The following is a 25613-nucleotide window of genomic DNA, read 5'->3' as shown; positions in this document are numbered from 1 at the left end:
TGTTCTGTTTCGCGCTGTACTGCTGCCACAAACCAAATTTCGCAGCAGATGTCAGCGGTTAAAAAACCCGTTTCTGATTCTGTCCACACTGCAACGTGTTCAGCGCCCTGGCCGGCGGCAGCCAGCGAGCAGAGCAGAGCCTCCTCACCCCAGCAGCTGGGGCAGGTGTCTGCGCCGGTGATTTCACTGTCAAACCTGCGGTCAGGCAGCCGACGCAAACAGCAGGCAAGAATGAAGGCAGTGAGCAGCCAGACGGTCAGGAGCTGAGCGACACTGCCATCACACGCACGCACGCACGCGCCTCTCCCGATAACGCGCACAGACGCGCACGCGCATCACAGTAACGCGCACGCCTCAGTGTTACACACATCCCTCATTGTAACATGCACGCCCGCCCCTCAGGGTAACACACATGCCTCTCACTGTGGCACACCACCCCCCAACCCCTCGACTGTAATGCGCATGACCCAGTGTAACGTGCACGCGCCTCAGTGCACACGCACAGAGCTCCTCAGTGTCACACAGGCACACCCGTCAGTGTAACACACACACACACCCCTCACTTGTGCTCAGAGGGGGGAAGAAAGCTTTACAGAGAGGGGGTAGGGAGAGTGTTGACTCAGAGAAAGAGGGAGGTGGGGTGGCAGGAGAGGGGTGGGTTGAAGTGAGGTTATATTTAGGAATGCAGGAGGGAAGGGGGAGAAACGGTCAGTGGTAGATGAGAGAAGAAAGGAGGAAAGGCAAGGGGAGGAGGGCAATGGATGGAGGAGAGAATGTGTAAGAGAGGGATGAGGGGCAGTGGGAGGTGGGAGGTGGGAAGGAGGTGGAGGGGCCGGAGCAGGAAGGGAAAGAGGAAGAGAGGACTGGGCAGTAGTGGGGAGAGGAGCTGTGGAAGCAGGTCGTTGGGTGTTTGTAAGGCAGAGCTCCATAGGTTCTCGATTGGACACGGCATCAAAGGTTCCGGGGAGTGGGGCAAAGGAGAGGGGAGAGGGGATCGACCGTGATTGAATGCTGGAAAAGACTCAATGGGCCAGATGGCCTAATTCTGCTCTGATGTCTTATTGACTGGTGATTTGGGAAGGGGTAGGGAAGGAGGTGATGGGGAGGGGGGATTAAGAGAGGGAAGAGGGGGAGGGTGGGGAGAAGTTGGGGCTACAGAGGGAGGGAGGAGGGGAGGATTCAGTGTTAGAGGGGAGACAATATGAGAGAGACAGTGGAGAGAGGGATAAGGAGAGGGGAAAAGGGAAGAGGAAAATGGAGGGAGGGGAAGAAGAGTGGAAGTGTGAGGAGGGAGGGGTGGAGGGGAGTGGGTTCAGGGTGGTGAACGGGACAGTAGAGCACGCTGGGACGGAACATCTCCCCCCACCCCTGCCTCTGACCTGTGTGTATCCAAGCCGAGTCTCCTGCCTCAGAGGATCCCTGTGCCCAGCGGACGGGTGGGCAGTGTACAGGCTCTGCTCCGGGCTGGGGCCCGTCAGCGAACTGCTCCGTCTGTCAGACAGTGGGGATTACCCCCGGCTCCCCTGGCCTCTAATCCCCTCACAGGATCACAGCGTCACTGGGCAGGTGCTGCACTCGTCACCCACCCTAATCGTCCCTCCACGGGGGCAGGGCTCGAGACACCCGTCTGCGCGGGAGTGAAGGCGGCCACGGCGCTCCGGTGGGGAGGGAGGGTGGTGCGGGGCATCAGTTATATGTCTGTGTAACTGTATGTGTGTGGGTGAGCAAGTGTCACTGTGTAGGTAAGTGTGTGTGAATGTGTGTAACTGTGTGTCTGTGTAACTGTGTGTGTGTGGGTGAGCAAGTGTCACTGTGTAGGTAAGTGTCACTGTGTGAATGTGTGTAACTGTGTGTCTGTGTGGGTCTGTACCTGTGAGCAAGTGTAACTGTGTAGGTAAGTGTGTGTGAATATGTGTATCTGCATCTGTAACTGTGTATGAGTGTGTGTGCATGTCTGTAACTGTGTGTTTGTGTACCTGTGTACGTACGTGGGAGTAAGGGAGAGTGTGTGAGAATGTGTGTCAGTCTGTGTATGTCTGTGTGTGACAGGGTGTGTATCTGTGAGAGGGTGTATGCGATAGGGTGTGTGTGCACGCGCATGTGTGAGAAAGTGTGTGTGCGCGCGCATGTGTGAGAGAGTGTGTGTGTGCGCGCGCATGTTTGAGAGTGTGTGTGTGCGCGCGCATGTGTGAGAGAGTGTGTGTGCGCGCGCATGTGTGAGAGAGTGTGTGTGCGCGCGCATGTGTGAGAGAGTGTGTGTGCGCGCGCATGTGTGAGAGTGTGTGCGCGCGCATGTGTGAGAGAGTGTGTGTGCGCGTGCATGTGTGAGAGAGTGTGTGTGCGCGCGCATGTGTGAGAGAGAGTGTGTGTGCGCGCGCGCATAATTGAGAGCTGTATGACACAGAGGGGAGTGAGGAGTCACAGAGATGAGGAAGGGTGTAAGTGCTGGAGGAGGGAGTGGTCTTTGAGATGAGGCATTCGGGAAGGAAGGGGTCAAAGACACAGAGAGGAGTGTAACTGGAAGGGGGAAGGAGGGTCACAGAAACAGGAAGGGTGTCAGAGATCTGGAGGGGTGGGTGGATCGGAAGCGGGGTGGGTCACTGAAACGGGGAAGGGTGAAAGGGAGGGACAGGGAAAACACTGAACAGGGAGGGGTGCAGGTGCTGGAAGGGATGACAGAGACACTTGATTCTGGCTTCTCTGCATCCATCACAAGACTAATCCTTGGGTTATCCCCATTTAACCACTGATCCCGGCTAATCCAGAGCATTGGGATAATCTGTGTCTCTGGAAACGATGAAGGAGTGGGCAGGCAGATGAGAGGGGGGGAAGAGAGGGGGGGAGAGAGGGGGGGAGAGAGGGGGGAGAGAGGGGGGAGGGGGGGGGAGGGGGGGGGAGAGAGGGGGGAGAGAGGGGGGAGAGAGGGGGGAGAGAGGGGGGAGAGAGGGGGGAGAGGGGGGGAGAGAGGGGGGGAGAGGAGAGGGGGAGAGAGGGGGAACAGGGTGACAGAGAGGATGTGTGCGCACAGGGTGAGAGAGAGATCACATACAGCGCATGCCCTCTGAACCGGGGAGCATCCTGGCAAACCTCTTCTGTCCCCTCTCCAAAGCCTCAACATCTGTCCTGTAGTGATGTGACCAGAACGGTTTGCAACAGTCCAGATGTGGCCCAACCAGAGTTTTATGAAGTTGCAACATAACCTCTTGACTTTGGAACTCAATGCCTCGACTAATAAGAGTAAGCATTCCATAAGCCTTCTTAACCACCTTATTGAACTGTGTAGCCACTTTCAAGGAGCTGTGAACTTGAGTCCAAAGATCTCTCGGCTCAGCAACACTGCTAATGATGTTGCCCTTAACAACGAACTGTCTCCTTGCATTTTCCCTGTCAAGGTACAACACCTCACATTTACCTGGGTTAAGCTCCATCTGCCCATATCTGCAACTGATCTATATCACATTGTATTCTCTGCACGTCTTCCACACTATCCACAATTTCACCAATCTTGGTATCATCCACAAACGTATGGACACACCCATTTACATTTTCATCCATGCTTTTTCATATACATCCCAGCACAGGTCCCTGCAGAGCATCACTAATTACAGACCCCCAGATTGTACGCGTCCCTTCAACCGCTATCTTCGATGCACAAGCCATTTCTGAATCCGAACAGCCAATTTGACGACCCCATGCATCTAAATGATCTGGATTTGACTCCCATGAGGGACTTTGTCAAACACCTCACTGGAATCCATGTAGAAGTGTGAGGGTGGTGGGGAGGGAGAAGGGACTGAGAGAGAGGGAGAGGGGGACAAGACGTCACAAGGATGTATACACAGGATAGGCCCTTCAGTCCATCTGGTCCATGCTAAAACTTACCATCCAATCTTTTTTAAACATCAAAATTGAGCTCGCGTGCCACCACTTGTGCTGGCAGCTCGCTCCACACTCTCACCACCCTCTGAGCGAAGACGTTTCCCCTCATGTTCCCCTTAAACTTTTTGCCTTTCACCCTTAACCCATGACCTCTGGCTGTCATCCCGCCCAACCTCAGCAGGAAAAGCCGGCTTGCATTTACCATATTGATACCCCTCCTAATTGTGCATTCCTATATCAAATCTCCTCTCAATCTTCGACATTTCTAAGGAAAAACGTCCTAACTCATTCAATCTTTCTTTCTAACTCGGGTCCTCCAGACCCGGCAACATTTTGTAAATTTTCTCTGCACTCTTTCAACCTTGTCTACATCTTTCCTGTAGGTGGGTGACCAAATCTGCACACAATACAAACTGGGCCTCACCGTCATCTTATACAACCTCAATACAACATCCCATCTCCTGTGCTCACTTCTTTGATTTACGAAGGCCAATGTGCCAAAAGCTTTCTTTACGACCCCATCTACCTGGGATGCCACTTTCAACAAATTATGGACCTGCATTCCCCGATCCCTTTGGTCTACGGCACTCCTCAGAGCCCGACCGTTCAGTGCGTGCCTACCCTGGTCAGTCCTACACCTCACACTTGTCCGCATCAAATCCCATCGGCCATCTTTCAGCCCCTTTTCCCGACTGGATCAGATTCCTCTGCAAGCCACGATAGCCTTCCTCACTGCCCACTGCACCCCCAATCGTGGAGTCATCCATAAATTTGCTGATCCAGTTAACCGCATTATCATCTAGATGGTTGATAAAGATGACAAACACTCAGCACCGATCCCCGGCACTCCACTCGCTCGTCACAGGCGACCAGCCACTGCCACTCTCTGGCTCTCCCACAAACTCAATGGCTCATCCAATTTGCTACATCATCTTGAATGCAGAGCGACTGGACCTTCTCGACAAACCTCCCATACGGGACATTGCCAAATGCTAAAGTTCATGTGGGTAACATCCACTGCCTTGCCTTCATCAACTTTCCTAGTAACCTCCTGAAAAAACTCCATGAAGTTGGGTAGACGTGACCTACCAAGCACGAAGCCATGCTGACTATCAGTCACTGTCTGTCCAAATACTCAGATATCCAGTCCCTCAGAATACCTCCCAATAACCTTCCCACAGCTGTTGTCAGGCTCACTGGCCTATGTTTAGAGCCTTTCTTAAATAACGGAGCAATATTAGCTCAACTCCAGTCCTCTCATACCTCTCCTGTTGCTAAGGGTGATTTGCATAGCTCTGCTCGGGCTCCAGCCTCCCACAGAGTCCGAGGGAACACCCCGTCAGGCCCCGGGGATTTATCCACCCTAATTTGCCCTCCAGGCAGCAAACCCCTCCTCCTCTGTAGTCTGTACAGGGTCCATGATGCTGTTTTGCCCCACTTCCAAAGACTGGGTATCCGTCTCCTGAGCAAAAACAGACGGAAACAGGACATGTAAGATCTCCCCACCTCTTTTGGCTCCACACACAGATTACCACTCCGATCTTCCAGGGGACCAGTTTTGCCCCTGGCAATCCTTTTGCTCTGAACCTATCTGTAGAATCGTTTAGGATTCTCCTGCACCTTGTCCACCAGGGCAAACTCCTGCCTTCTTTTAGCCCTCCTGATTTCTTACTCAAGGGTTCTCATGCATTCCCCATACTCCACAAGCACCTCATTCATTCCTACCTCCTTTTCTTCCTAACCAGGGTCTCAATACCTCTTGCAAACCAAGGGTCCCACCTGCACATTTCACTCTGACAAGTTTGGCGCTCTCAAAATTTCCCCTTTGAAGGCCTCCCACTTACCAAGCACACCTTTGCCAGGAAACAGCCTGTCCCGGTCCACACTCGCCAGATCCTTTCCGAGGCCAGCAAAACTGGCCTTTCTCCAACCCAGAATCCCATTCCGCGGACCAGACCCAGCTTTTTGCATAGTTGCTTTGAAACTAATGGAATTGTGATCAGCTGATGCAAAGTGTTCCCCCACACAAACTTCGGTCACCTCCCCCGTCTCATTCCCGGAGAGCAGATCAAATATCGCACACTCATTTATTGGGACTTCTATGTACTGATGAAGGAAACTTTCCTGAGCACATTTGACAAACTCGACCCCATCCAGTCGTTTTACGGTTCCCAGTCAATATGTGGAAAGTTAAAAGCACCAGCTATCACAACCTCATGTTTCTTGCAAGTGTCTGTGATCTCCCGACAAATTTGTTCCTCTAAACGAAAAAGAAACAGGAAGGAGGGAGGGAGCGAGAGAGAGAGAGAAAGGTAGGGAAAAAGAGATTGGGAAGAGGGGTGGGTATGGGAACAGAATGGGAGAAGTGGGATGGGAGGGAGAGAGAAGAGGAGGTGGGTGGGATATCCCTTCTCATTCCTTGTCCTTTCTCTCCTTTTCTCCTCTCTCTGGTTTACCGCTTTTCATTTCCTCCTCCCCCCATCCATCTCTGCGTTATTTCCTCTCTCTCTGCAACCCCCACTCCACCACCTTCTTGCTTTCTCTCTCTCTCTCTCTCTCTCTCTCTCTCTGCTCCTCCACCCTCCCTCCACTGGACCCCCGTCTCTGGCTCCCTGAACCTCCACCACCCAGCCCGGCTGTGGTAATTCCGTTAATGGCCCAGGCCGTGGATAATCCCGCTGAGCCGGGTTACGTGACTAATTCCCTAATGGACGCAAATCCAGAGCAGAGTGATGGCAGATGGAGAGGGTGAGACACTGCACAGCACGAGGGGCGGTGGTGTGGCGGGCAGCGTGCCCACGGACACAGAGAGACGTACATCGGTGACAGGCAAGGGAGAGTGTGTGGGGGAGTGGAAGGGGAATGGAGGGAGGCAGAGGGAGGGTATGTAGGTGGAGGGGGTGTGGAACAGGAGGTGACAGAGGGAGACGGGTTGGTGGGGGTATCAATTGTGCATCAGAGAGAGACACAGAGTCACTTTGGTAACCTGGTGTTTAATAATCCGGGGAGCAGTTCACCCTCCATTCAGTATATCACAGAGATGCCCTGGTCCCCGGGTTGGGGGAGGGTCTGTCCTCTCCTTGCTGTGTGTCTCCCATCCCCTCCCCATCCCTGTCAGTCCAGCCGACTGGTGCCGGGGTGTGGGCGATGGGGGAGACGGGTCTGTGTAGGCGTGGATTGTTTTTCTCAGGGTCTCCGGGGCAGACAACATTCCCACTCTCTCTCTGATTTCACCCACTCCCTCTTGTTTCCCCTCTGCTTTCCCCATCTGCCCCCTTCCCTCACTTCCCCTCTTACCCCTCCTCCTCTCTCCCCTTCTCACTCCTCACCATCTCCTCCCTTTGTCCTGCCCCCTCTTCCCCTTCTCTCCCTCCTACTATATCTGCCCCATCTCTCGACCCAACCACTCTCACCCCTTCCCATCTCTCCCCTTTCCACTCTCTCTCTGCTCTTCCCTCTCTCCCCATTCCTCTTCTCCCTTCTCCTCAATCCCTCAGAACCCCCCTGCTCTCCCCATCCTCTGCCCCTCTCTTTCTCTGCCCCCTCTCCCCAATTCACTCCCCTCCCCCTCCTTCCCCAATCCCTCCCTCCCCTTCACCCCACCTGTGGCAGGGGTGGAGTGTGAAAGGTTTGCACCCCTCTGTGCCTATGCCCTCTGTCCCTGCCCCCTGCCTCCGTTCCTCCTTTCCAAGAGGCCTGGGGTGCCCCTGTCCCACACAGAACACACAAACACCCTCACCACCACCAACCCCTGCAGACCCCTCAACCATCACCATCACCCACCCCCCTCAAAGCTCGTCCCTCCGAGATACAGGCCTCCTGCTCGACTCCCTTGCGGTCCGCCCACGCCGCTGGGTCTCGTTCCTCAAAGACCCCGTCTCTGGGCTGTCTGATCGCTGGACACTGGCGGCCTTAACGGGGAGGATCTCAGCCTGAGCCCGTTCGAGCTTCTGAAATGAGAGAGAGAGAGACAGAGAGAGAGTGACAGAGTGAGAGTGACAGAGAGAGAGAGAGAGAGAGAGAGAGTGTGACAGAGAGAGACAGCGACAGAGAGGGAGTGAGAGTGAGTGAGTGAGGGAGAGAGTGAGAGAGAGAGAGAGAGAGAGAGAGTGAGAGAGAGAGAGAGAGAGTGAGAGAGTGAGAGAGAGAGTGTGAGAGAGAGAGAGTGAGAGAGTGAGAGAGTGAGAGAGTGAGAGAGTGAGAGAGTGAGAGAGTGAGAGAGTGAGAGAATGAGAGAATGAGAGAATGAGAGAATGAGAGAGAGAGAGAGAGTGAGAGTGAGAGTGAGAGAGAGAGAGAGAGTGAGAGAGAGAGTGAGAGGGATCAGCGGTGGACAGGGAGTTAGGGATAGAGGGGGAAGGTGATGGGGAATAGGGCAAATCAAAGTGCAGGGCAGATGGAGGAAGGAGGGTTGGGCAGGGTGGCGAGACATTGATGGAGGAAAGCAGGGGCAGGCTGGATAGTTAGAGGGGCAGACAGTGCAGGGGCAAACAACCAAGACCAACAGATGGGGGGGGCAGAAGGGGTTTGCGAAGCCAAACAATCCCTCACCTTGATGCGATGCTTCCGGACAGAGCTGAACCAGAGCGAGAGGACACAGCGCTGACCCCCCCTGACTTGAGACACCCGGTGGGATGTCCCGTCTCCCCACCGGAAGGTCAACAGACGCCCACACCTTGGGGATACCTCGGCCTAAGGAGGCAGACGAAACTGAGAGACTGTTCCCCAGCGCACACAGACTGGAACACCGTCCCACCACACACTCCCGGGGTCAGACACACAGTGAATCTCCCTCCACACCATCCCATCACACACTCCCGGGGTCAGACACAGAGTGAAGCTCCCTCCACACCGTCCCATCACACACTCCCGGGGTCAGACACAGAGTGAATCTCCCTCCACACCGTCCCATCACACACTCCCGTGGTCAGACACAGAATGAATCTCCCTCCACACCGTCCCATCACACACTCCTGGGGTCAGACACAGAGTGAATCTCCCTCCACACCGTCCCATCACACACTCCCAGGGTCAGACACAGAGTGAATCTCCCTCCACACCGTCACATCACACACTCCCAGGGTCAGACACAGAGTGAATCTCACTCCACACCGTCCCACCACACACTCCCGGGGTCAGACACAGAGTGAATCTCCCTCCACACCGTCCCACCACACACTCCCAGGGTCAGACACAGAGTGAATCTCCCTCCACACCATCCCATCACACACTCCCAGGGTCAGACACAGAGTGAATCTCCCTCCACACCGTCCCATCACACACTCCCGGGGTCAGACACAGAGTGAATCTCCCTCCACATCATCCCATCACACACTCCCTCCACACCGTCCCAGCACACTCACCATGATACTCCGCGTCTTGGGCTCTGTCAAGATGAACTCCCCTCCTTCGAACTCCTCATTGAGGTAGAGGTGCACGCTGTGGGAGGAGGGAGAGTATCAAACGGAGCAGGGAGGGCGGAGATGCTGGGCGTTGGATGGCAAGATTGAGAGGGGTGAAGGGGTATCGGCGGGGAGAGCGGGCCAGGGGTCAAAGGGGATTGACTTGCTGAGGTGACTGAGGGACAGGGAATTTGATGAGAGGGAGGGGGATGATAATGAGGAGGGGGTTTGATGAGGGGGAGTTGATGGATGTGGTAATTGGTCAGGGGGAGGTTGGCGAAGGAGAGGGCGTTCGGTGAGGGGAGGGGGATCGGCGAGGGTCCGGGGAACGATGAGGGTAGGGGTTGGTGTAGGCGTGTTGGTTAAAACTGTCGGGATGTTGACAGGGAAGTTCAAAGTAAAATTTACCATCAGAATATGTACACGTCACCACACACAACCCTGAGCCTGGCGGGCACACTTTGAAGAACAGCAGAGGGAAGCAGATTCCCAGCCCCTGAAACGGGGTGGAGGGGTGGGGTTTCGGTAATTCCACCATCCCCTATGACAGCGCCTTCCGGCTGTTGGCCTCTCTCCGCACCAGAGACTGATTCCTTTCCGCACCCTCCAAAATCTTCCTCTCAGCTCAACCATCTGCCCTCCTCCTGCCCCTCCTGGTGACCCTCCTCCTGCCCTTTCTCGGAACTGCGCTCCGCTCCTCGCCGGCGCCCCCTACAGGGGCAACATGACAAACCAACACTTGCAAAGATGCAGATTAGTACTGCGCTCCGCGCCTCGCCGGCGCCCCCTACAGGGGCAACATGACAAACCAACACTTGCAAAGATGCAGATTAGTACTGCGCTCCGCGCCTCGCCGGCGCCCCCTACAGGGGCAACATGACAAACCAACACTTGCAAAGATGCAGATTAGTACTGCGCTCCGCGCCTCGCCGGCGCCCCCTACAGGGGCAACATGACAAACCAACACTTGCAAAGATGCAGATTAGTACTGCGCTCCGCGCCTCGCCGGCGCCCCCTACAGGGGCAACATGACAAACCAACACTTGCAAAGATGCAGATTAGTACTGCGCTCCGCGCCTCGCCGGCGCCCCCTACAGGGGCAACACGACAAACCAGCTCCTGCGGAGACGGAAATTGGCTTCACAGCCAGCGAACATCGCTGGTGTAGCTGGGCCGCGGCTCGCTAACTCTAGCCCGTGCGTCCTCGGAACGTGGGAGGAAAGCAGAGGTCCCAGAGGACGCCCACCCAGTCCTGGGGGGATGCTGTGAAATTCATCACCCAAGGCCCACCGTCTTGGCTGTTCTGCAGGGAAACAGGCTCCCCAGGGCCCTGACATTCCCCGGGGATGTCCCACACCCCTCTCTGCCTTTCCCCAAATGCAAAGTGAGGTGCCAGTTCCTGCACTCAACTGGGCTGACTGATGAAGGCCAGCCTGCCAAACACCCTTTTGACCCACCCCGCCTATTCCTTGGAATGTAGAAGATCGAGGTGGAAATTTGGCAGAGGTACACAAAATTAAAAGGGACACAGATCGGGTAGGTTCCCAAGGTTGTCATAGCCTGGGGATTGGTAGAGGGGACAAGCTCCCACTAACTATCAAGTTCTCCAAATAGCGAGTGTCTCTAGCAGCCTCTGACAACCAAGTGCAACTCCCGGCCGTCACGTGTGGCTGCGCTACTAGGCCCGGCGGAACTGTTTTTACTGACAGACCGCAGGTGCCCCAAAACCAGTCACTCCGGGCTGGTGGGGCTTGTCAGCCTTGGACGGCAGCCCGTCTAGGAGGAGGAAAACTCTGATTTTCGATCTCTGCTGCCTTGCGGCCATGCTCGCCCATCTATGGGAACGGCTTCGGGAGTAAACCCTGTGGAAGAAATCCGGAGCCGGGGTCCCTATAGCAGTTTGATGTCGTTTACAACTTCACTCTGGCAACCTCTGTGGCAACACTGGTGCCAGGCTGTATCGATGTGGAATGCATCAGTGACGTGGAGAGGGGGAGCCCACTGCAGGGGCAACAGCCGGTTCTTCAAACCTTCCCACCCAGGGTTGTGCCCCGGAGAGGACACAGTCCACCAGAGGCGTGAACCCACGATCCTCCTGGACCGGCGGCTGCCTCCTACCAGACGGGGTAAACACAAGCAGCTTTCTCCCCACTGAGCTTGGGTGGGCCTACGACCAGAGGTTAAGGGTGAGGGGGGGGGGGGGGAAACTGGTTAAGGGGAAGGCGAGGGAAAACTTCTTCCCTTGGAGGGTCTCAAGCGTGCGGGACGTGCTGCCAGCTCGATTTCCGTGCGACTGGACAGGAGGGGTAGGGAGGACTGTGGTCCTCGTGCAGCTCGACCGGAGTGGGTAGTATCAATGGGCTGAAGGGCCTGTTTCTGAGAGTAGGGCATGTGGATGTGGGTCAGCTCAGCCCGAGCTCGATTTGGGGGAAGGGGAGGGCAGCTCACAGCGTCCTGTCTGCATCAGTGGTGCAGCGGTCGAGAGCTTCGTACTGGTCCAGCCTGGGGCAAGGAGGCTCTGCCTCCTCGAGGGGCTGCAGACCCTCTCCGATTGTCCTTTTAGATGGGTGCACCGTAGAAAGCATCTTGCGCAGACCTGCTGCGGCTTGGCACAGCTTCTCCTCCCCTGACCACGAGAAAACACAGCGAGCTGCGGGCACAGCTCGGCTCGTCGCGGAAAAACCAGCTTCCCCTCCATCGACTCTTCCTGCTGCCTCGGTAAAGCAAGCAGCGGAACCAAAGATCCCAACCCTGGCAATCTTCGATTTCCCCTCTAATCGGACAGAAGATACAACAGCCTGAAAGCACAGCCTCTTCCCCCAGTGTTATAAGACCACTGAACAACCCTTGTGGAACAAGATGGACTCCTGACCTCACAATCTACCTCGTTACGATCTTCCACCTCCTTGTCTGCCTGCTCTGCACTTTCTCTGTGGCTGTGACACTCTATTCTGCATTCTGTTGTTGTTTGACCTTGTTCACCTCAATACACTGTGTAATGATGTGATCTGTGTGAACGATATACAAGACAAGATTGTCACTGTATCTCGGTACACGTCAACAATAATAAACCAATTCCAATTCTGTTATTGTTTGACCTTGTTCTGCCTCAATACACTGTGTAATGATGTGATCTGCGTGAACGATATACAAGATTGTCACTGTATCTCAGTACACGTCAACAATAAGAAACCAATTCCAATTCTGTTATTGTTTGACCTTGTTCCACCTCAATACACTGTGTAATGATGTGATCTGTGTGAACGATATACAAGACAAGATTGTCACTGTATCTCGGTACACGTCAACAATAAGAAACCAATTCCAATTCTGTTACTGTTTGACCTTGTTCCACCTCAATACACTGTGTAATGATGTGATCTGTGTGAACGATATACAAGATTGTCACTGTATCTCGGTACACGTCAACAATAATAAACCAATTCCAATTCTGTTATTGTTTGACCTTGTTCTGCCTCAATACACTGTGTAATGATGTGATCTGTGTGAACGATATACAAGATTGTCACTGTATCTCAGTACACGTCAACAATAATAAACCAAATCCAATTCTGTTATTGTTTGACCTTGTTCTGCCTCAATACACTGTGTAATGATGTGATCTGTGTGAACGATATACAAGATTGTCACTGTATCTCGGTACACGTCAACAATAAGAAACCAATTCCAATTCTGTTATTGTTTGACCTTGTTCTGCCTCAATACACTGTGTAATGATGTGATCTGTGTGAACGATATACAGGACAAGATTGTCACTGTATCTCGGTACACGTCCACAATAATAAACCAATTCCAATTCTGTTATTGTTTGACCTTGTTCTGCCTCAATACACTGTGTAATGATGTGATCTGTGTGAACGATATACAAGACAAGATTGTCACTGTATCTCGGTACACGTCAACAATAATAAACCAATTCCAATTCTGTTATTGTTTGACCTTGTTCTGCCTCAATACACTGTGTAATGATGTGATCTGTGTGAACGATGTACAAGACAAGATTGTCACCACAGAACGTGCTCTACCTGAAGTTGCGAGCTCCCTCCGCCGAGCCCTGCTTGCTGCAGCCGCTGCTCTCGGGATCCTCCAGGCAATCCCGGGACAGAGGCGGGACGTCTGTCTGGCTACCTGAGGGTCAGGAGGAAAGACGTTCAGTGGCATCAGACCTCGGTGGTGGGGTGCGGGACAGAGGCGGGACGTCTGTCTGGCTACCTGAGGGTCAGGAGGAAAGACGTTCAGTGGCATCAGACCTCGGTGGTGGGGTGCGGGACAGAGGCGGGACGTCTGTCTGGCTACCTGAGGGTCAGGAGGAAAGACGTTCAGTGTCATCAGACCTCGGTGGTGGGGTGCGGGACAGAGGCGGGACGTCTGTCTGGCTACCTGAGGGTCAGGAGGAAAGACGTTCAGTGTCATCAGACCTCGGTGGTGGGGTGCGGGACAGAGGCGGGACGTCTGTCTGGCTACCTGAGGGTCAGGAGGAAAGACGTTCAGTGTCATCAGACCTCGGTGGTGGGGTGCGGCGGGGGGGGGGTCAGGCAGCTGGCCTCAAGGGACACTCTGGAGGAGCGTCAGTGTCACCATCGAATATTCAGACAGGGGAACAGGAAGGGCAGCAAGGAAAGAGTTAAATTTTGTCAGGAGTCATGTCGGGAGTCCTCCTTGGCCTACCCCAAAGCAAGCGACGTGATCTGCCAGACGAGTTGGGGTTGGTCGGGAATGCAGACCGTTCCGAAGAAGCAAAGGGGAAGAATCGGTCACAGTGGAACCAGTTTTGGGGACTGACACGAGTCGACAGCTGTAAGATTCTGCGAAGGTGAGAGAGGGAGGCCCGGACAGGGACAGGGTAAATGATTGCACAGATATCAGACTGCAGAAAGGTTTGAGGGTAAGGGGCTTTGCAGGGTGGGGGGGGGAATTCTTTCTGTGAGTTGGATCATGGGTTAGACGGGCAGGGCAGGCAGGCTCTGTCGGTGCACGATTGTGGCTTGACACTCACGGGCTGCACCCCCCCCCCCCCAAGCACACCCTCGGGTGCATGGTTCATTAACACAAACAACGCAGTTCACTGTACGTCCCGAGATAAATAAACCTGAATCTGGAATCAGACTGGTGTTCGGGGGGTGGGGGGGGGTGGAGAGGGTTTCAAGGGAGGAGGAGAGAGAGGGAAATAGAGATGTAGTGAGAAATAGAGAATGGTAGAGGCAGAGAGACATACAGATAGGGTGTGAGATAGGTAAAGAGAGGGGAACAGGTAGATAGAGAGAAAGAGAACACACTGCCGAGAGTCTTACTATTGATACTATATTCTGCCATCATAGAAGAAACTGTGGGACCCCTGGCCGAGACATTTGCTTCGTTGAGATCAAAGTCCCCGCCTGCTTTCGGAGGACCACCCCCCCCCCCCCCCCCCCCCGCCGCTCTGTGGGTCCGACATCAGGAACTCCGATGCGCGCCGTGGCTTTCACTGGCCACCAGAGGGCGCCAGCACAGGCCAGCAGCGACGTCCCGCAGACAGTTCACAAAACCAGTTCCTCTGCTATGCCGGCCACTGGGCTGCGTGCGATCGGAACCTGTGGCTTACATCCCAGTGGTGTGCTTCTGGCCCGATCGACCACTTCGCTGTCTCCGAGGGAGCTAGCGAGGTTTGAAGTGTTTGGCTTCTAGCCCGCGATCGGCTCCGTTGCCCCTCTCCAACGGAGGCATTGGACATGGTTGAAATCGACGGCAGACAGGAGCGGTGGGCAGTCGGGTGCTTTTGCCCGCTCCTCCTCGCACTCTTGCCAGCTGCTGTCCGAGGAGGGTGCTGGGGAGCCTTGGGAACCAGGCTGCCAGGGTTGGTCGGTGAGTCTGGGGGACTTTGAGGTTCACGTTGCTTCCGCTCCTGGATTCTGGCTACTCTCGTTCTGTTTTTGCTGATTCGTGCGCTTTGACGGGGGCAATCGATGTGGACTGGGGCGCTTCGGCGAAGAGTGACCCCCGCGGCCTGCATCGAACGAAAGTGACCGGTTAACGGTTTGACCTCTGACATTCCATGTTCACTCGCTTTGTGCTGTTTTCCCAGCTTGTTCCTTTACTCCGTGCGTCTGGGATTATGACGTTTCCGCGAATGGCCTGGAGGATTTTGCCCGACTCTGTGGGGTAAATTCCTTTGCGAGACAAGAGAATTGTGTGACTATATTGCTTAATGCCTGAATCAACAAAGAATCATGGTACAGCCCTCTACCTCTCCTGCTGTAAACACAAGACTGTGCTACTGCCCTTTAACCTACTCCTTTACACCATAAAGTAACATGACTTAATTGTGGCAGAAAATTCTGAATATAGGGTTGAAACATCACCTTCCTTTCACTGGCAATGTGCCTCGTGCTGATCTCACTGCACAACACAGCAGTGTAAACAAGATGCAGACGGTAAATCACAGGGAGGGCCCTGTGGGCTGCCAAGTGTCTGACAATTAAACAGTGTGTAAGGTTTTCCTTCATCTGTCTGGTGCCAAAAACATATGAAGCAAATCATACTTCAGTCCTTCAATGACTTACTGGGTCGAAGGGTTTCACGGACCTTCTTTGTGCCGTGAATAAAGACTCACCATTCAGCCTGGGTTCTCAGCCCTCTTGCAATCATCTATCTTGGTTTAAAGGATGTTCTGACGAACTGTCTGTGTGTTGTGGGCAGGAGAGGCCGTCACTGGCATTTTTGTGGGAATTGATAAGTCGCACAGGATTGACGTCTCTTAAACTCTTGACTGATGTAATTGACTATCTGTGTGCGTGTATAAAGAGGGCTGTGACTATCGCTCCCTGGAGGACCGCACCATTAGTGACGAATACAGATCCTCTCCGGCCACCTCGAGATCCATGTCCAATTTACTCGTGACCAACTTTAATTGAAGTTCCTTGGCAAGCTGACTTCCCTGACAAATGGGTGCCGAGGTCGTTCTTTGTTCCGTGGCCGCCTGCAGGAGGACCCATTGCAGTCTGCACGTAGACTTTGATAGCAAAGGTCCGTTTCTGTGCCCTGATGAAGGGTCAGGGCCGGAAACGTCAACCTTTCACTCTTTCCCGTCGATGCTGCCTGGCCTGCTGAGCCCCCCCAGAGTTGCTCGGGTTAAATGTTCCTTGCATCCCCCAGACAACCTCTGCAAGTCGCCTGCAACCGAAGTAGGCCTTTGGGGGATGCCAACTCCCTGGGCTGTGAAGACTCCGTCAGACCATTGACTACAGCTCTGTCTTTGATGCTGTAATTCCCAAGGAGACCTCGAGTGCAAACTCCTGACCCTGGAAGTGGGAAGACACCTCCCCGGGCAACTGCATCCTTGGGCCACTAACAGAGCACAGTCACGCAGCAGCAGGGTTATTCTGAACGCCAATGCCCCGCGAGACCATGCCCCCGGCCCCCAACTCTCCTGTGCGCTCAGCTCAGCGGCTTCCTGGCCAGAATCGGCTCTCGATATGCCCACAGGGTTACAGGCGGCACCATACCATCACGGGCCGCAATAGGTTGCCATGACAACAGCCTTCTCGCCAGTGTCGGGCGATCAAAGGAGCTGACCACTGGCTTCCAAAAGGAGGGCATGGAGCAGGCTCCTGCCCCCATCAACCGTGCCAGGGTGCAGTGGATCCAGCGCAGTCCTGCTCCAGCACCCCTGCTTCCTCAGGAACGTCTGCCTCGACCCTCACTGATGCACCGTCCTATCTCGGTGCACGTCAACAACAATAAACCAATTCCAATTCTGTTATTGTTTGACCTTGTTCCACCTCAATACACTGTGTAATGATGTGATCTGTGTGAACGTTATACAAGATTGTCACTGTATCTCGGTACACGTCAACAATAATAAACCAATTCCAATTCTGTTATTGTTTGACCTTGTTCCACCTCAATACACTGTGTAATGATGTGATCTGTGTGAACGATATACAAGATTGTCACTGTATCTCGATACACCATATCCAACAACCCCAGACGTCTCACTCACCTTGGGAGGACGAGTGGCAGGCCAGGTGGGTAAAGGAGAGGTACAGGGCGCCACTGGGCTGGAAGTAGTGGTCAAGGATCAAGCTGACTCTCTCTGTCACCTGCATGTAGAGACGAGCCTCCTCCTGGTCCACCTTCCCCTCCCGGGACAGCTGCGGGCACAGGACAGGAAGTGAGGGGCGTGTGGCCAGAGTTCAGATCCCCTCCCGGGACAGCTGTGGGCACAGGACAGGAAGTGAGGGGCGTGTGGCCAGAGTTCAGATCCCCTCCCGGGACAGCTGCGGGCACAGGACAGGAAGTGAGGGGCGTGTGGCCAGAGTTCAGATCCTCTCCCGGGACAGCTGCGGGCACAGGACAGGAAGTGAGGGGCGTGTGGCCAGAGTTCAGATCCCCTCCCGGGACAGCTGCGGGCACAGGACAGGAAGTGAGGGGCGTGTGGCCAGAGTTCAGATCCCCTCCCGGGACAGCTGCGGGCACAGGACAGGAAGTGAGGGGCGTGTGGCCAGAGTTCAGATCCCCTCCCGGGACAGCTGCGGGCACAGGACAGGAAGTGAGGGGCGTGTGGCCAGAGTTCAGATCCCCTCCCGGGACAGCTGTGGGCACAGGACAGGAAGTGAGGGGCGTGTGGCCAGAGTTCAGATCCTCTCCCGGGACAGCTGCGGGCACAGGACAGGAAGTGAGGGGCGTGTGGCCAGAGTTCAGATCCTCTCCCGGGACAGCTGTGGGCACAGGACAGGAAGTGAGGGGCGTGTGGCCAGAGTTCAGATCCCCTCCCGGGACAGCTGTGGGCATAGGACAGGAAGTGAGGGGCGTGTGGCCAGAGTTCAGATCCCCTCCCGGGACAGCTGCGGGCACAGGACAGGAAGTGAGGAGCGTGTGGCCAGAGTTCAGATCCTCACCCGGGACAGCTGCGGGCACAGGACAGGAAGTGAGGAGCGTGTGGCCAGAGTTCAGATCCTCTCCCGGGACAGCTGCGGGCACAGGACAGGAAGTGAGGGGCGTGTGGCCAGAGTTCAGATCCCCTCCCGGGACAGCTGTGGGCACAGGACAGGAAGTGAGGGGCGTGTGGCCAGAGTTCAGATCCCCTCCCGGGACAGCTGCGGGCACAGGACAGGAAGTCAGGGGCATGTGGCCAGAGTTCAGATCCTCTCCCGGGACAGCTGCGGGCACAGGACAGGAAGTCAGGGGCGTGTGGCCAGAGTTCAGATCCCCTCCCGGGACAGCTGCGGGCACAGGACAGGAAGTCAGGGGCGTGTGGCCAGAGTTCAGATCCTCTCCCGGGACAGCTGCGGGCACAGGACAGGAAGTGAGGGGCGTGTGGCCAGAGTTCAGATCCCCTCCCGGGACAGCTGCGGGCACAGGACAGGAAGTGAGGGGCGTGTGGCCAGAGTTCAGATCCCCTCCCGGGACAGCTGTGGGCACAGGACAGGAAGTGAGGGGCGTGTGGCCAGAGTTCAGATCCCCTCCCGGGACAGCTGCGGGCACAGGACAGGAAGTGAGGGGCGTGTGGCCAGAGTTCAGATCCCCTCCCGGGACAGCTGCGGGCACAGGACAGGAAGTCAGGGGCGTGTGGCCAGAGTTCAGATCCCCTCCCGGGACAGCTGCGGGCACAGGACAGGAAGTGAGGGGCGTGTGGCCAGAGTTCAGATCCCCTCCCGGGACAGCTGCGGGCACAGGACAGGAAGTCAGGGGCGTGTGGCCAGAGTTCAGATCCCCTCCCGGGACAGCTGCGGGCACAGGACAGGAAGTGAGGGGCGTGTGGCCAGAGTTCAGATCCCCTCCCGGGACAGCTACGGGCACAGGACAGGAAGTGAGGGGCGTGTGGCCAGAGTTCAGATCCCCTCCCGGGACAGCTACGGGCACAGGACAGGAAGTGAGGGGCGTGTGGCCAGAGTTCAGATCCCCTCCCGGGACAGCTGCGGGCACAGGACAGGAAGTGAGGGGCGTGTGGCCAGAGTTCAGATCCCCCGCCGACCCCTCCCGAACCTCCCTCTGTGTTCTGCCATGTTGTACGGCACAGACGCAGGCCCTTCGGCCCAACCTGTCCATGCCAACCCACGTCCCCATCCGTGCCTGGCCCATATTCCTTGAAACCTTTGCCATTTGTGTAGCTGCCTGTCATTGCACCTGACTCAGCCACTTCCTCTGACAGCTCTTTCCATACAGAACTGTGCAACAGTCTGACGTATAGCAGGGCGCCCGAGACCTTTGCACCATACTGTCGTAATTCTATGTACTGCACCGTACTGCTGCCAAAAAAACCCAACAAATCGTGACATATATGAGTGATGGCAAACCCATTTCTGACATGGGTCTCTATTGTGGACTTAGGGTGGGAAGGGGGCAGGGAGACGGGAACCATGATTGGGACAAAGGGAAGGGAGAGGGGAGGGAGCGGGAAGCAGCAGAGAGACATTTTGTGATGATTAGTAAAGCGATTGTTTGCAATCAAATGCCCTTGCCTGGTGTCTGTGTGTGTGCCCGAGACTTTTGCGCAGGACTGTGTATTGGGTGGGAGAGTTGTCCCTGAGGTCCTGTTAAATCGCTCCCCTCACCCTAAACCCGTGCCCTCTGGCTCTCGTCTCCCCGACTCTGGGAAACAGAGCGAGTGCAATCACCCCCGTGACGCCATTGACTAGCTTACACACCCTACCATATACGGTATCCTGTCACCATCGCTGGGGGCCTGTGACATCATCACTATGTGCCACGTCCCGTGACGTCAGCATTCTGCACCATGCCATTACGACGTGGGCATGATGGCTTTTGGCAAACCTTTCTACAGGACTGGTTTGTCATCATCTTTCTGTGCAGTGTCTTTACAAGATAGGTGACCCCAGCCATTATCAATACTCCTCAGGGATTGTCTGCCTGGCGCCAAGACTCGTGATCTGCACCGGCTGCTCGTACAAACATCCGTCACCTGCTCCCATGGTTTCCCGTCACCCTGATCGGGGACGAAGCAGATGCTACACTTTGCCCGAGGGTGGTCTGCAGGCTAGCGGAGGGAAGGAGCACCTTACACCTCCTTCGGTAGAGACGCATCTCCACCCCGATATACAGACATATCTTTTAAACTGTCTATCGTTATGATCACCCCTCAGTCTCGATGGGCTGAATGGCCTACGTCTGCTCCTGTGTATTATGGTCTTTGTAGCTGCATCGATGTGTTGGGACCAGGTTGGGTCCCCGGAGATCCTGACATCCAGGAACGGGAAATATCGTTAGAGACTCTGCCGGGTAACGAGGCAGCTACACCAGGTCGCTGACTGACCTGCACATCTCTGGAAGGGACCGTAGCACCCTGAGCTCACGGGGAGAATGTACAGGGGCACCCTGGAGATTGATCATGCTCTCTGTGGTACATCTATAGAAGCTTTTGAGCATATTTGTTGACATGCTTTCAAACTCCTAATGAAGTATAGCCTCTGTCTTACCTTCTTTATAACTACATCTATATATTGGGACCAGGTTTTTGACTCAGAGATTTTGACACCCAGGAACTTAAAGCTGCTCACTCTCTTCACTTCTGATCCCTCTGTGAGGATTGGTATGTGTCCCTTCATCTTACCCTTCCTTCAGTTCAGTTTGCCCCATTACTGGAAGGACGTGGGGTATTTGGAGAGGGTGCAGAAGAGGTTTACCAGGATACTGTCTGGTTTAGAGGGCATGTGCTATCACGAGAGGCAGGATAAACTTGGGTAAATTTCTCTGGAGCATCGGAGGCTGAGGGAAGATCAGATAGAGGTTTATAACATCTGAGAGGCAGAGATAGAGTGGACAGAGAGTATCTCCTTCCCAGGGTTGAAATGTCACATACCAGAATGAGTTCAATAAGGTGGTTAAGAAGGCTTATGGATGCTGATGTTGTTAGTCGAGGCATTGAGGTCAAAAGTCAAGAGGTTGTGTTGCAACTTTGTATAACCCTGGTGAGGCCACATCTGGGGCATTGCAGACATTCTGGTCACCCCACTATCGGAAGGATGTTGAGGCTTCGGAGAGAGTGCAGAAGAGGTTTACCAGGATACTGTCTGGTTTAGAGGGCATGTGCTATCACGAGAGGCAGGATAAACTTGGGTTGTTTTCTCTGGAGCATCGGAGGCTGAGGGGAGATCAGATAGAGGTTGACAAGATTACAAGAGGCAGCCTTTTCTTTTTAACCAGGGTCAAACTGCCTAAAACCAGAGGGCACACACTTAGATGAGCGGGGGCAGGTGGACAGGGGCAAGTTTCTCCAGAGAGAGAGGGGTAGGTGCCTGGAACCCAGTGGAAGCAGATACGATCACGGAGTCCTGTTACGAATGTGCCGCAACTCTGAGGGGCCGAAGGGTACAAAGTCGCCCCCTCCTTTTTGAGAATCGCAAGATTTAATTCCGGTCTGGGACCCAGGACATGAGAGAGAATCCACAAGGTTTGGAATGTGTCCTGGCCTCAGCGAAACAAAACCACTGATAACGGCTATTGTATCTTGGAGACGGAATTGTGTATTGAGTACTGTACTATTCATTGAAACCCCTCAGGGGATGACCAGAGTGGACTGGTTGAGGGATTGCATCACCCCAACCTGATTGACATCTGAGACCCCGTGAGAGAGGATAAAAGAGGGTCTGGGCAACAACCCCTTTAGGCACAATAGAGAAACACTAGAAATCCCGTGACAACGTTTAATAGCGAAGCCGGTGGGGGCTCGTGTGCGTCCTTCCCCCGCCTGGGATTGGCGGCCTCACCACGGAAGAACAGCTTTAGCTAAAGGAGAGGCCACAAGTGAACGGCCGCACCAACGGGACTAAATCATAAAAGGAAAGCCAGCAAGTTTTTCTCCAAATCTCTCTCTCTCTCCAACCATTGCAAACCCAGCGGTCCCCAAAAGGCTGCAGCCTGCATGAACTAAAGTGACTTTTATATTTCCATCGGACAATACATTATCCCCTAGACAACGATAGAGCTATTTCTTATTGATTATTATTATACCCGCACTTTTAGATTTAGTATTGACGACGTATATTATCTGTATATTTGCATTGATATTATTTTGTGTATTTTTATCAATAAATACTGTTAAAAATAGTATCAACAGACTTCAACGGACCTCTCTATCTTTGCTGGTAAGTGACCCAGTTACGGGATACGTAACAGACCAAGACAGGTGCTTGAATGTACAGAGAGTGGAGGGATAGGGATATTGTGGACGCAGAGGGGATTAGTTCAGTCGGGTGTTTAATTGCTAGCTTAACTGTCTCAGTATAACATTGTGGAGGATTCATCCCTTTCCAACTCAACAAAATAGATCTTCCAGCCGTTAAAGTAGCAAATGCAATCATCCGCCGAGCGGAAGAGGGCAGATCAATCATTGCTAAGCCAAAAATTGCAGTGATAGGGTGAGGTTGTAAATCAACGTGTAAAACTGTAGAGAATGTATCAAAAATATTTTTCCAACATTTTCCCAAAAGAGGACAAGACCAAAACATATGAGTTAGAGAGGCTGCCCCAGAATGACGTCTATCACAGATCGGACTTATAAGAGAGTGAAAACAAGCTAATTTACCTTTAGACATATGTACCACCTTAAATTGAATCAACGTGTGTTTAGCACAAATAGAAATTTTATTGAACTGGAAAGAGATTAATCCTCCAACCACATCTCAATGGTTTTCCCAAACTGTGTCCTGTTTAAACTTAGAAAAAATTAGAAGTGGTACCTTTGATCTCAGTTAAATTTAAAGAAACTTGGAGGCCTTTTATCCAATACTTTCATAGAGTGTAATTTGACCTTTTCCAAATTCTTTATATCATTTTTTAATTTGAGTAGAGGAGTGGAGTTGACGACATTAATGATTTTATCCGATATAACGGAATAGCCCAGCTTTGCTTAGTTTAGTTTTTAGTTCTGCTTAGTTTAGTTTACTTTGTTTTTGATTTCTCAGTTTGGGGTTTTTTTCCAACTTTTTATTTCTTTGTATCACGTCCATATTAGGAGTTTGGGAGGTCAATTATATTGGTGTTTCTACTTACATGTGTTAATTGCCAACAGTGTCATCCCACTCCCTTTGTGCTATTATGACCATTACGTATCCGTCTTGGAAAGATACAATAAAACAATTGACAAAGAAAAGTACAGCGTTGTGGGCAAAGGGCCTGTTTGCTGAGCTGTACTGCTGTGTGTGTCCCCACCCTCTTGCCGGGCGAGCTGGACGCCCTGGCCCGATCCCCATCTTGCCGGGCGAGCTGGACGCCCTGCCCGATCCCCCTCTTACCGGGCGAGTGGGACGCCCTGGCCCGATCCCCCTCTTGCCAGGCGGGCTGGACACCCTGGCCCGATCCCCCTCTTGCCAGGCGGGCTGGACGCCCTGGCCCGATCCCCCTCTTGCCGGGCGAGCTGGACGCCCTGGCCCGATCCCCCTCTTGCCGGGCGAGTGGGACGCCCTGGCCCGATCCCCCTGTTACCGGGCAGGCTGGACGCCCTGGCCCGATCCCCCTGTTACCGGGCGGGCTGGACGCCCTGGCCCGATCCCCCTGTTACCGGGCGGGCTGGGCGCCCTGGCCCGATCCCCCTCTTGCCGGGCGGGCTGGACGCCCTGGCCCGATCCCCCTCTTACCGGGCGAGTGGGACGCCCTGGCCCGATCCCCTTCTTGCCGGGCGGGCTGGGCGCCCTGGCCCGATCCCCCTGTTACCGGGCGGGCTGGACGCCCTGGCCCGATCCCCCTCTTGCCGGGCGAGTGGGACGCCCTGGCCCGATCCCCCTGTTACCGGGCGGGCTGGACGCCCTGGCCCGATCCCCCTGTTACCGGGCGGGCTGGACGCCCTGGCCCGATCCCCCTCTTGCCGGGCGGGCTGGACGCCCTGGCCCAATCCCCCTCTTGCCGGGCCGGCTGGACGCCCTGGCCCGATCCCCCTCTTGCCGGGCGGGCTGGGCGCCCTGGCCCGATCCCCCTCTTGCCGGGCGAGCTGGGCGCCCTGGCCAGATCCCCCTCTTGCCGGGCGGGCTGGACGCCCTGGCCAGATCCCCCTCTTGCCGGGCGGGCTGGACGCCCTGGCCAGATCCCCCTCTTGCCGGGCGGGCTGGGCGCCCTGGCCCGATCCCCCTCTTGCCGGGCGAGCTGGACGCCCTGGCCCGATCCCCCTCTTGCCGGGCGGGCTGGACGCCCTGGCCCGATCCCCCTCTTGCCGGGCGGGCTGGACGCCCTGGCCCGATCCCCCTCTTGCCGGGCGGGCTGGACGCCCTGGCCCGATCCCCCTCTTGCCGGGCGGGCTGGACGCCCTGGCCCGATCCCCCTCTTGCCGGGCGGGCTGGACGCCCTGGCCCGATCCCCCTCTTGCCGGGCGGGCTGGACGCCCTGGCCCGATCCCCCTCTTGCCGGGCGGGCTGGGCGCCCTGGCCCGATCCTCCTCTTGCCGGGCGGGCTGGACGCCCTGGCCCGATCCCCCTCTTGCCGGGCGGGCTGGGCGCCCTGGCCCGATCCCCCTCTTGCCGGGCGGGCTGGGCGCCCTGGCCCGATCCCCCTCTTGCCGGGCGGGCTGGGCGCCCTGGCCCGATCCCCCTCTTGCCGGGCGGGCTGGGCGCCCTGGCCCGATCCCCCTCTTGCCGGGCGGGCTGGACGCCCTGGCCCGATCCCCCTCTTGCCGGGCGGGCTGGGCGCCCTGGCCCGATCCCCCTCTTGCCGGGCGGGCTGGGCGCCCTGGCCCGATCCCCCTCTTGCCGGGTGGGCTGGACGCCCTGGCCCGATCCCCCTGTTACCGGGCGGGCTGGACGCCCTGGCCCGATCCCCCTGTTACCGGGCGGGCTGGACGCCCTGGCCCGATCCCCCTGTTACCGGGCGGGCTGGACGCCCTGGCCCGATCCCCCTCACCGTGCCTTTCCTCCCCCTTCACCTTCATCGCCTCCAGGACCGCCAGCCCTCGCCTCTGAGGCTTGTCTCCCTGCGTCTGGGTCAGTTCCTCCGCAGTCTGTGGGGACAGGAGGGAGGAGCGGGGTTAGCTCGTCAGAGTTGCCTCCCTCCCTTCAACCCTCCACCCCTCCCCTCGTCGCTGATACCTCCCCCTGTTCTGCCTCCTCTCATCCCTCCCTTACCCCTCTGCTCTCCCTCTCCTCCCACCTGTTCACCCCCCTCCTTCCCCAACCATCCCCATCCCTCCTCCAATCGCTCCTTCAATCCCCCTCTCTCCTCCCTCCCCCCCCCCTCCCGGTCTGGGACTTACGTTGGCCAGCCGCCGGAGGCGGACGCAGTCCGCGTGGCTCAGGACCCCGTCTATCTGCGCAAGTCGACTGCCGTCTGGCTCCCCGCCCTCTGTCACCAGCGAGATCGAGGCGAAGGAAGGCGAGGAGGCTGAGGGGA

At 55.5% G+C, this 25613-nt stretch overlaps 1 protein-coding gene across 3 annotated transcripts in view; it reads right to left on the bottom strand.

Annotated features, from left to right (window-relative positions):
- Positions 1-6852: 6852 nt before the first annotated feature.
- p3h3 (prolyl 3-hydroxylase 3) overlaps positions 6853-25613 on the bottom strand; it is a 52555-nt gene continuing 33794 nt past the window's right edge. For 2 of the 3 annotated variants that reach the window (XM_059955504.1, XM_059955502.1), the window contains 7 exons: positions 25477-25604; positions 25150-25224; positions 17281-17431; positions 13328-13430; positions 9243-9318; positions 8431-8571; positions 6853-7829 (listed from right to left, as the gene is read on the bottom strand). In XM_059955504.1, coding sequence (XP_059811487.1) covers positions 7668-7829; positions 8431-8571; positions 9243-9318; positions 13328-13430; positions 17281-17431; positions 25150-25224; positions 25477-25604 — 836 coding nt within the window. In that variant the 3' untranslated portion in view covers positions 6853-7667. Of the gene's footprint in view, positions 7830-8430; positions 8572-9242; positions 9319-13327; positions 13431-13468; positions 13767-17280; positions 17432-25149; positions 25225-25476; positions 25605-25613 lie in introns of those variants that run through there. The other variant, XM_059955505.1, reaches the window with a different exon arrangement.

This window comes from Hypanus sabinus, chromosome 32 (genome assembly GCF_030144855.1).
Source record: "Hypanus sabinus isolate sHypSab1 chromosome 32, sHypSab1.hap1, whole genome shotgun sequence".
NCBI classification, from domain to species: Eukaryota; Metazoa; Chordata; class Chondrichthyes; order Myliobatiformes; family Dasyatidae; genus Hypanus; species Hypanus sabinus.
The sequence above is the reverse complement of the archived record's forward strand: the minus strand, read 5'-3'. Positions and strand labels throughout refer to the sequence as shown.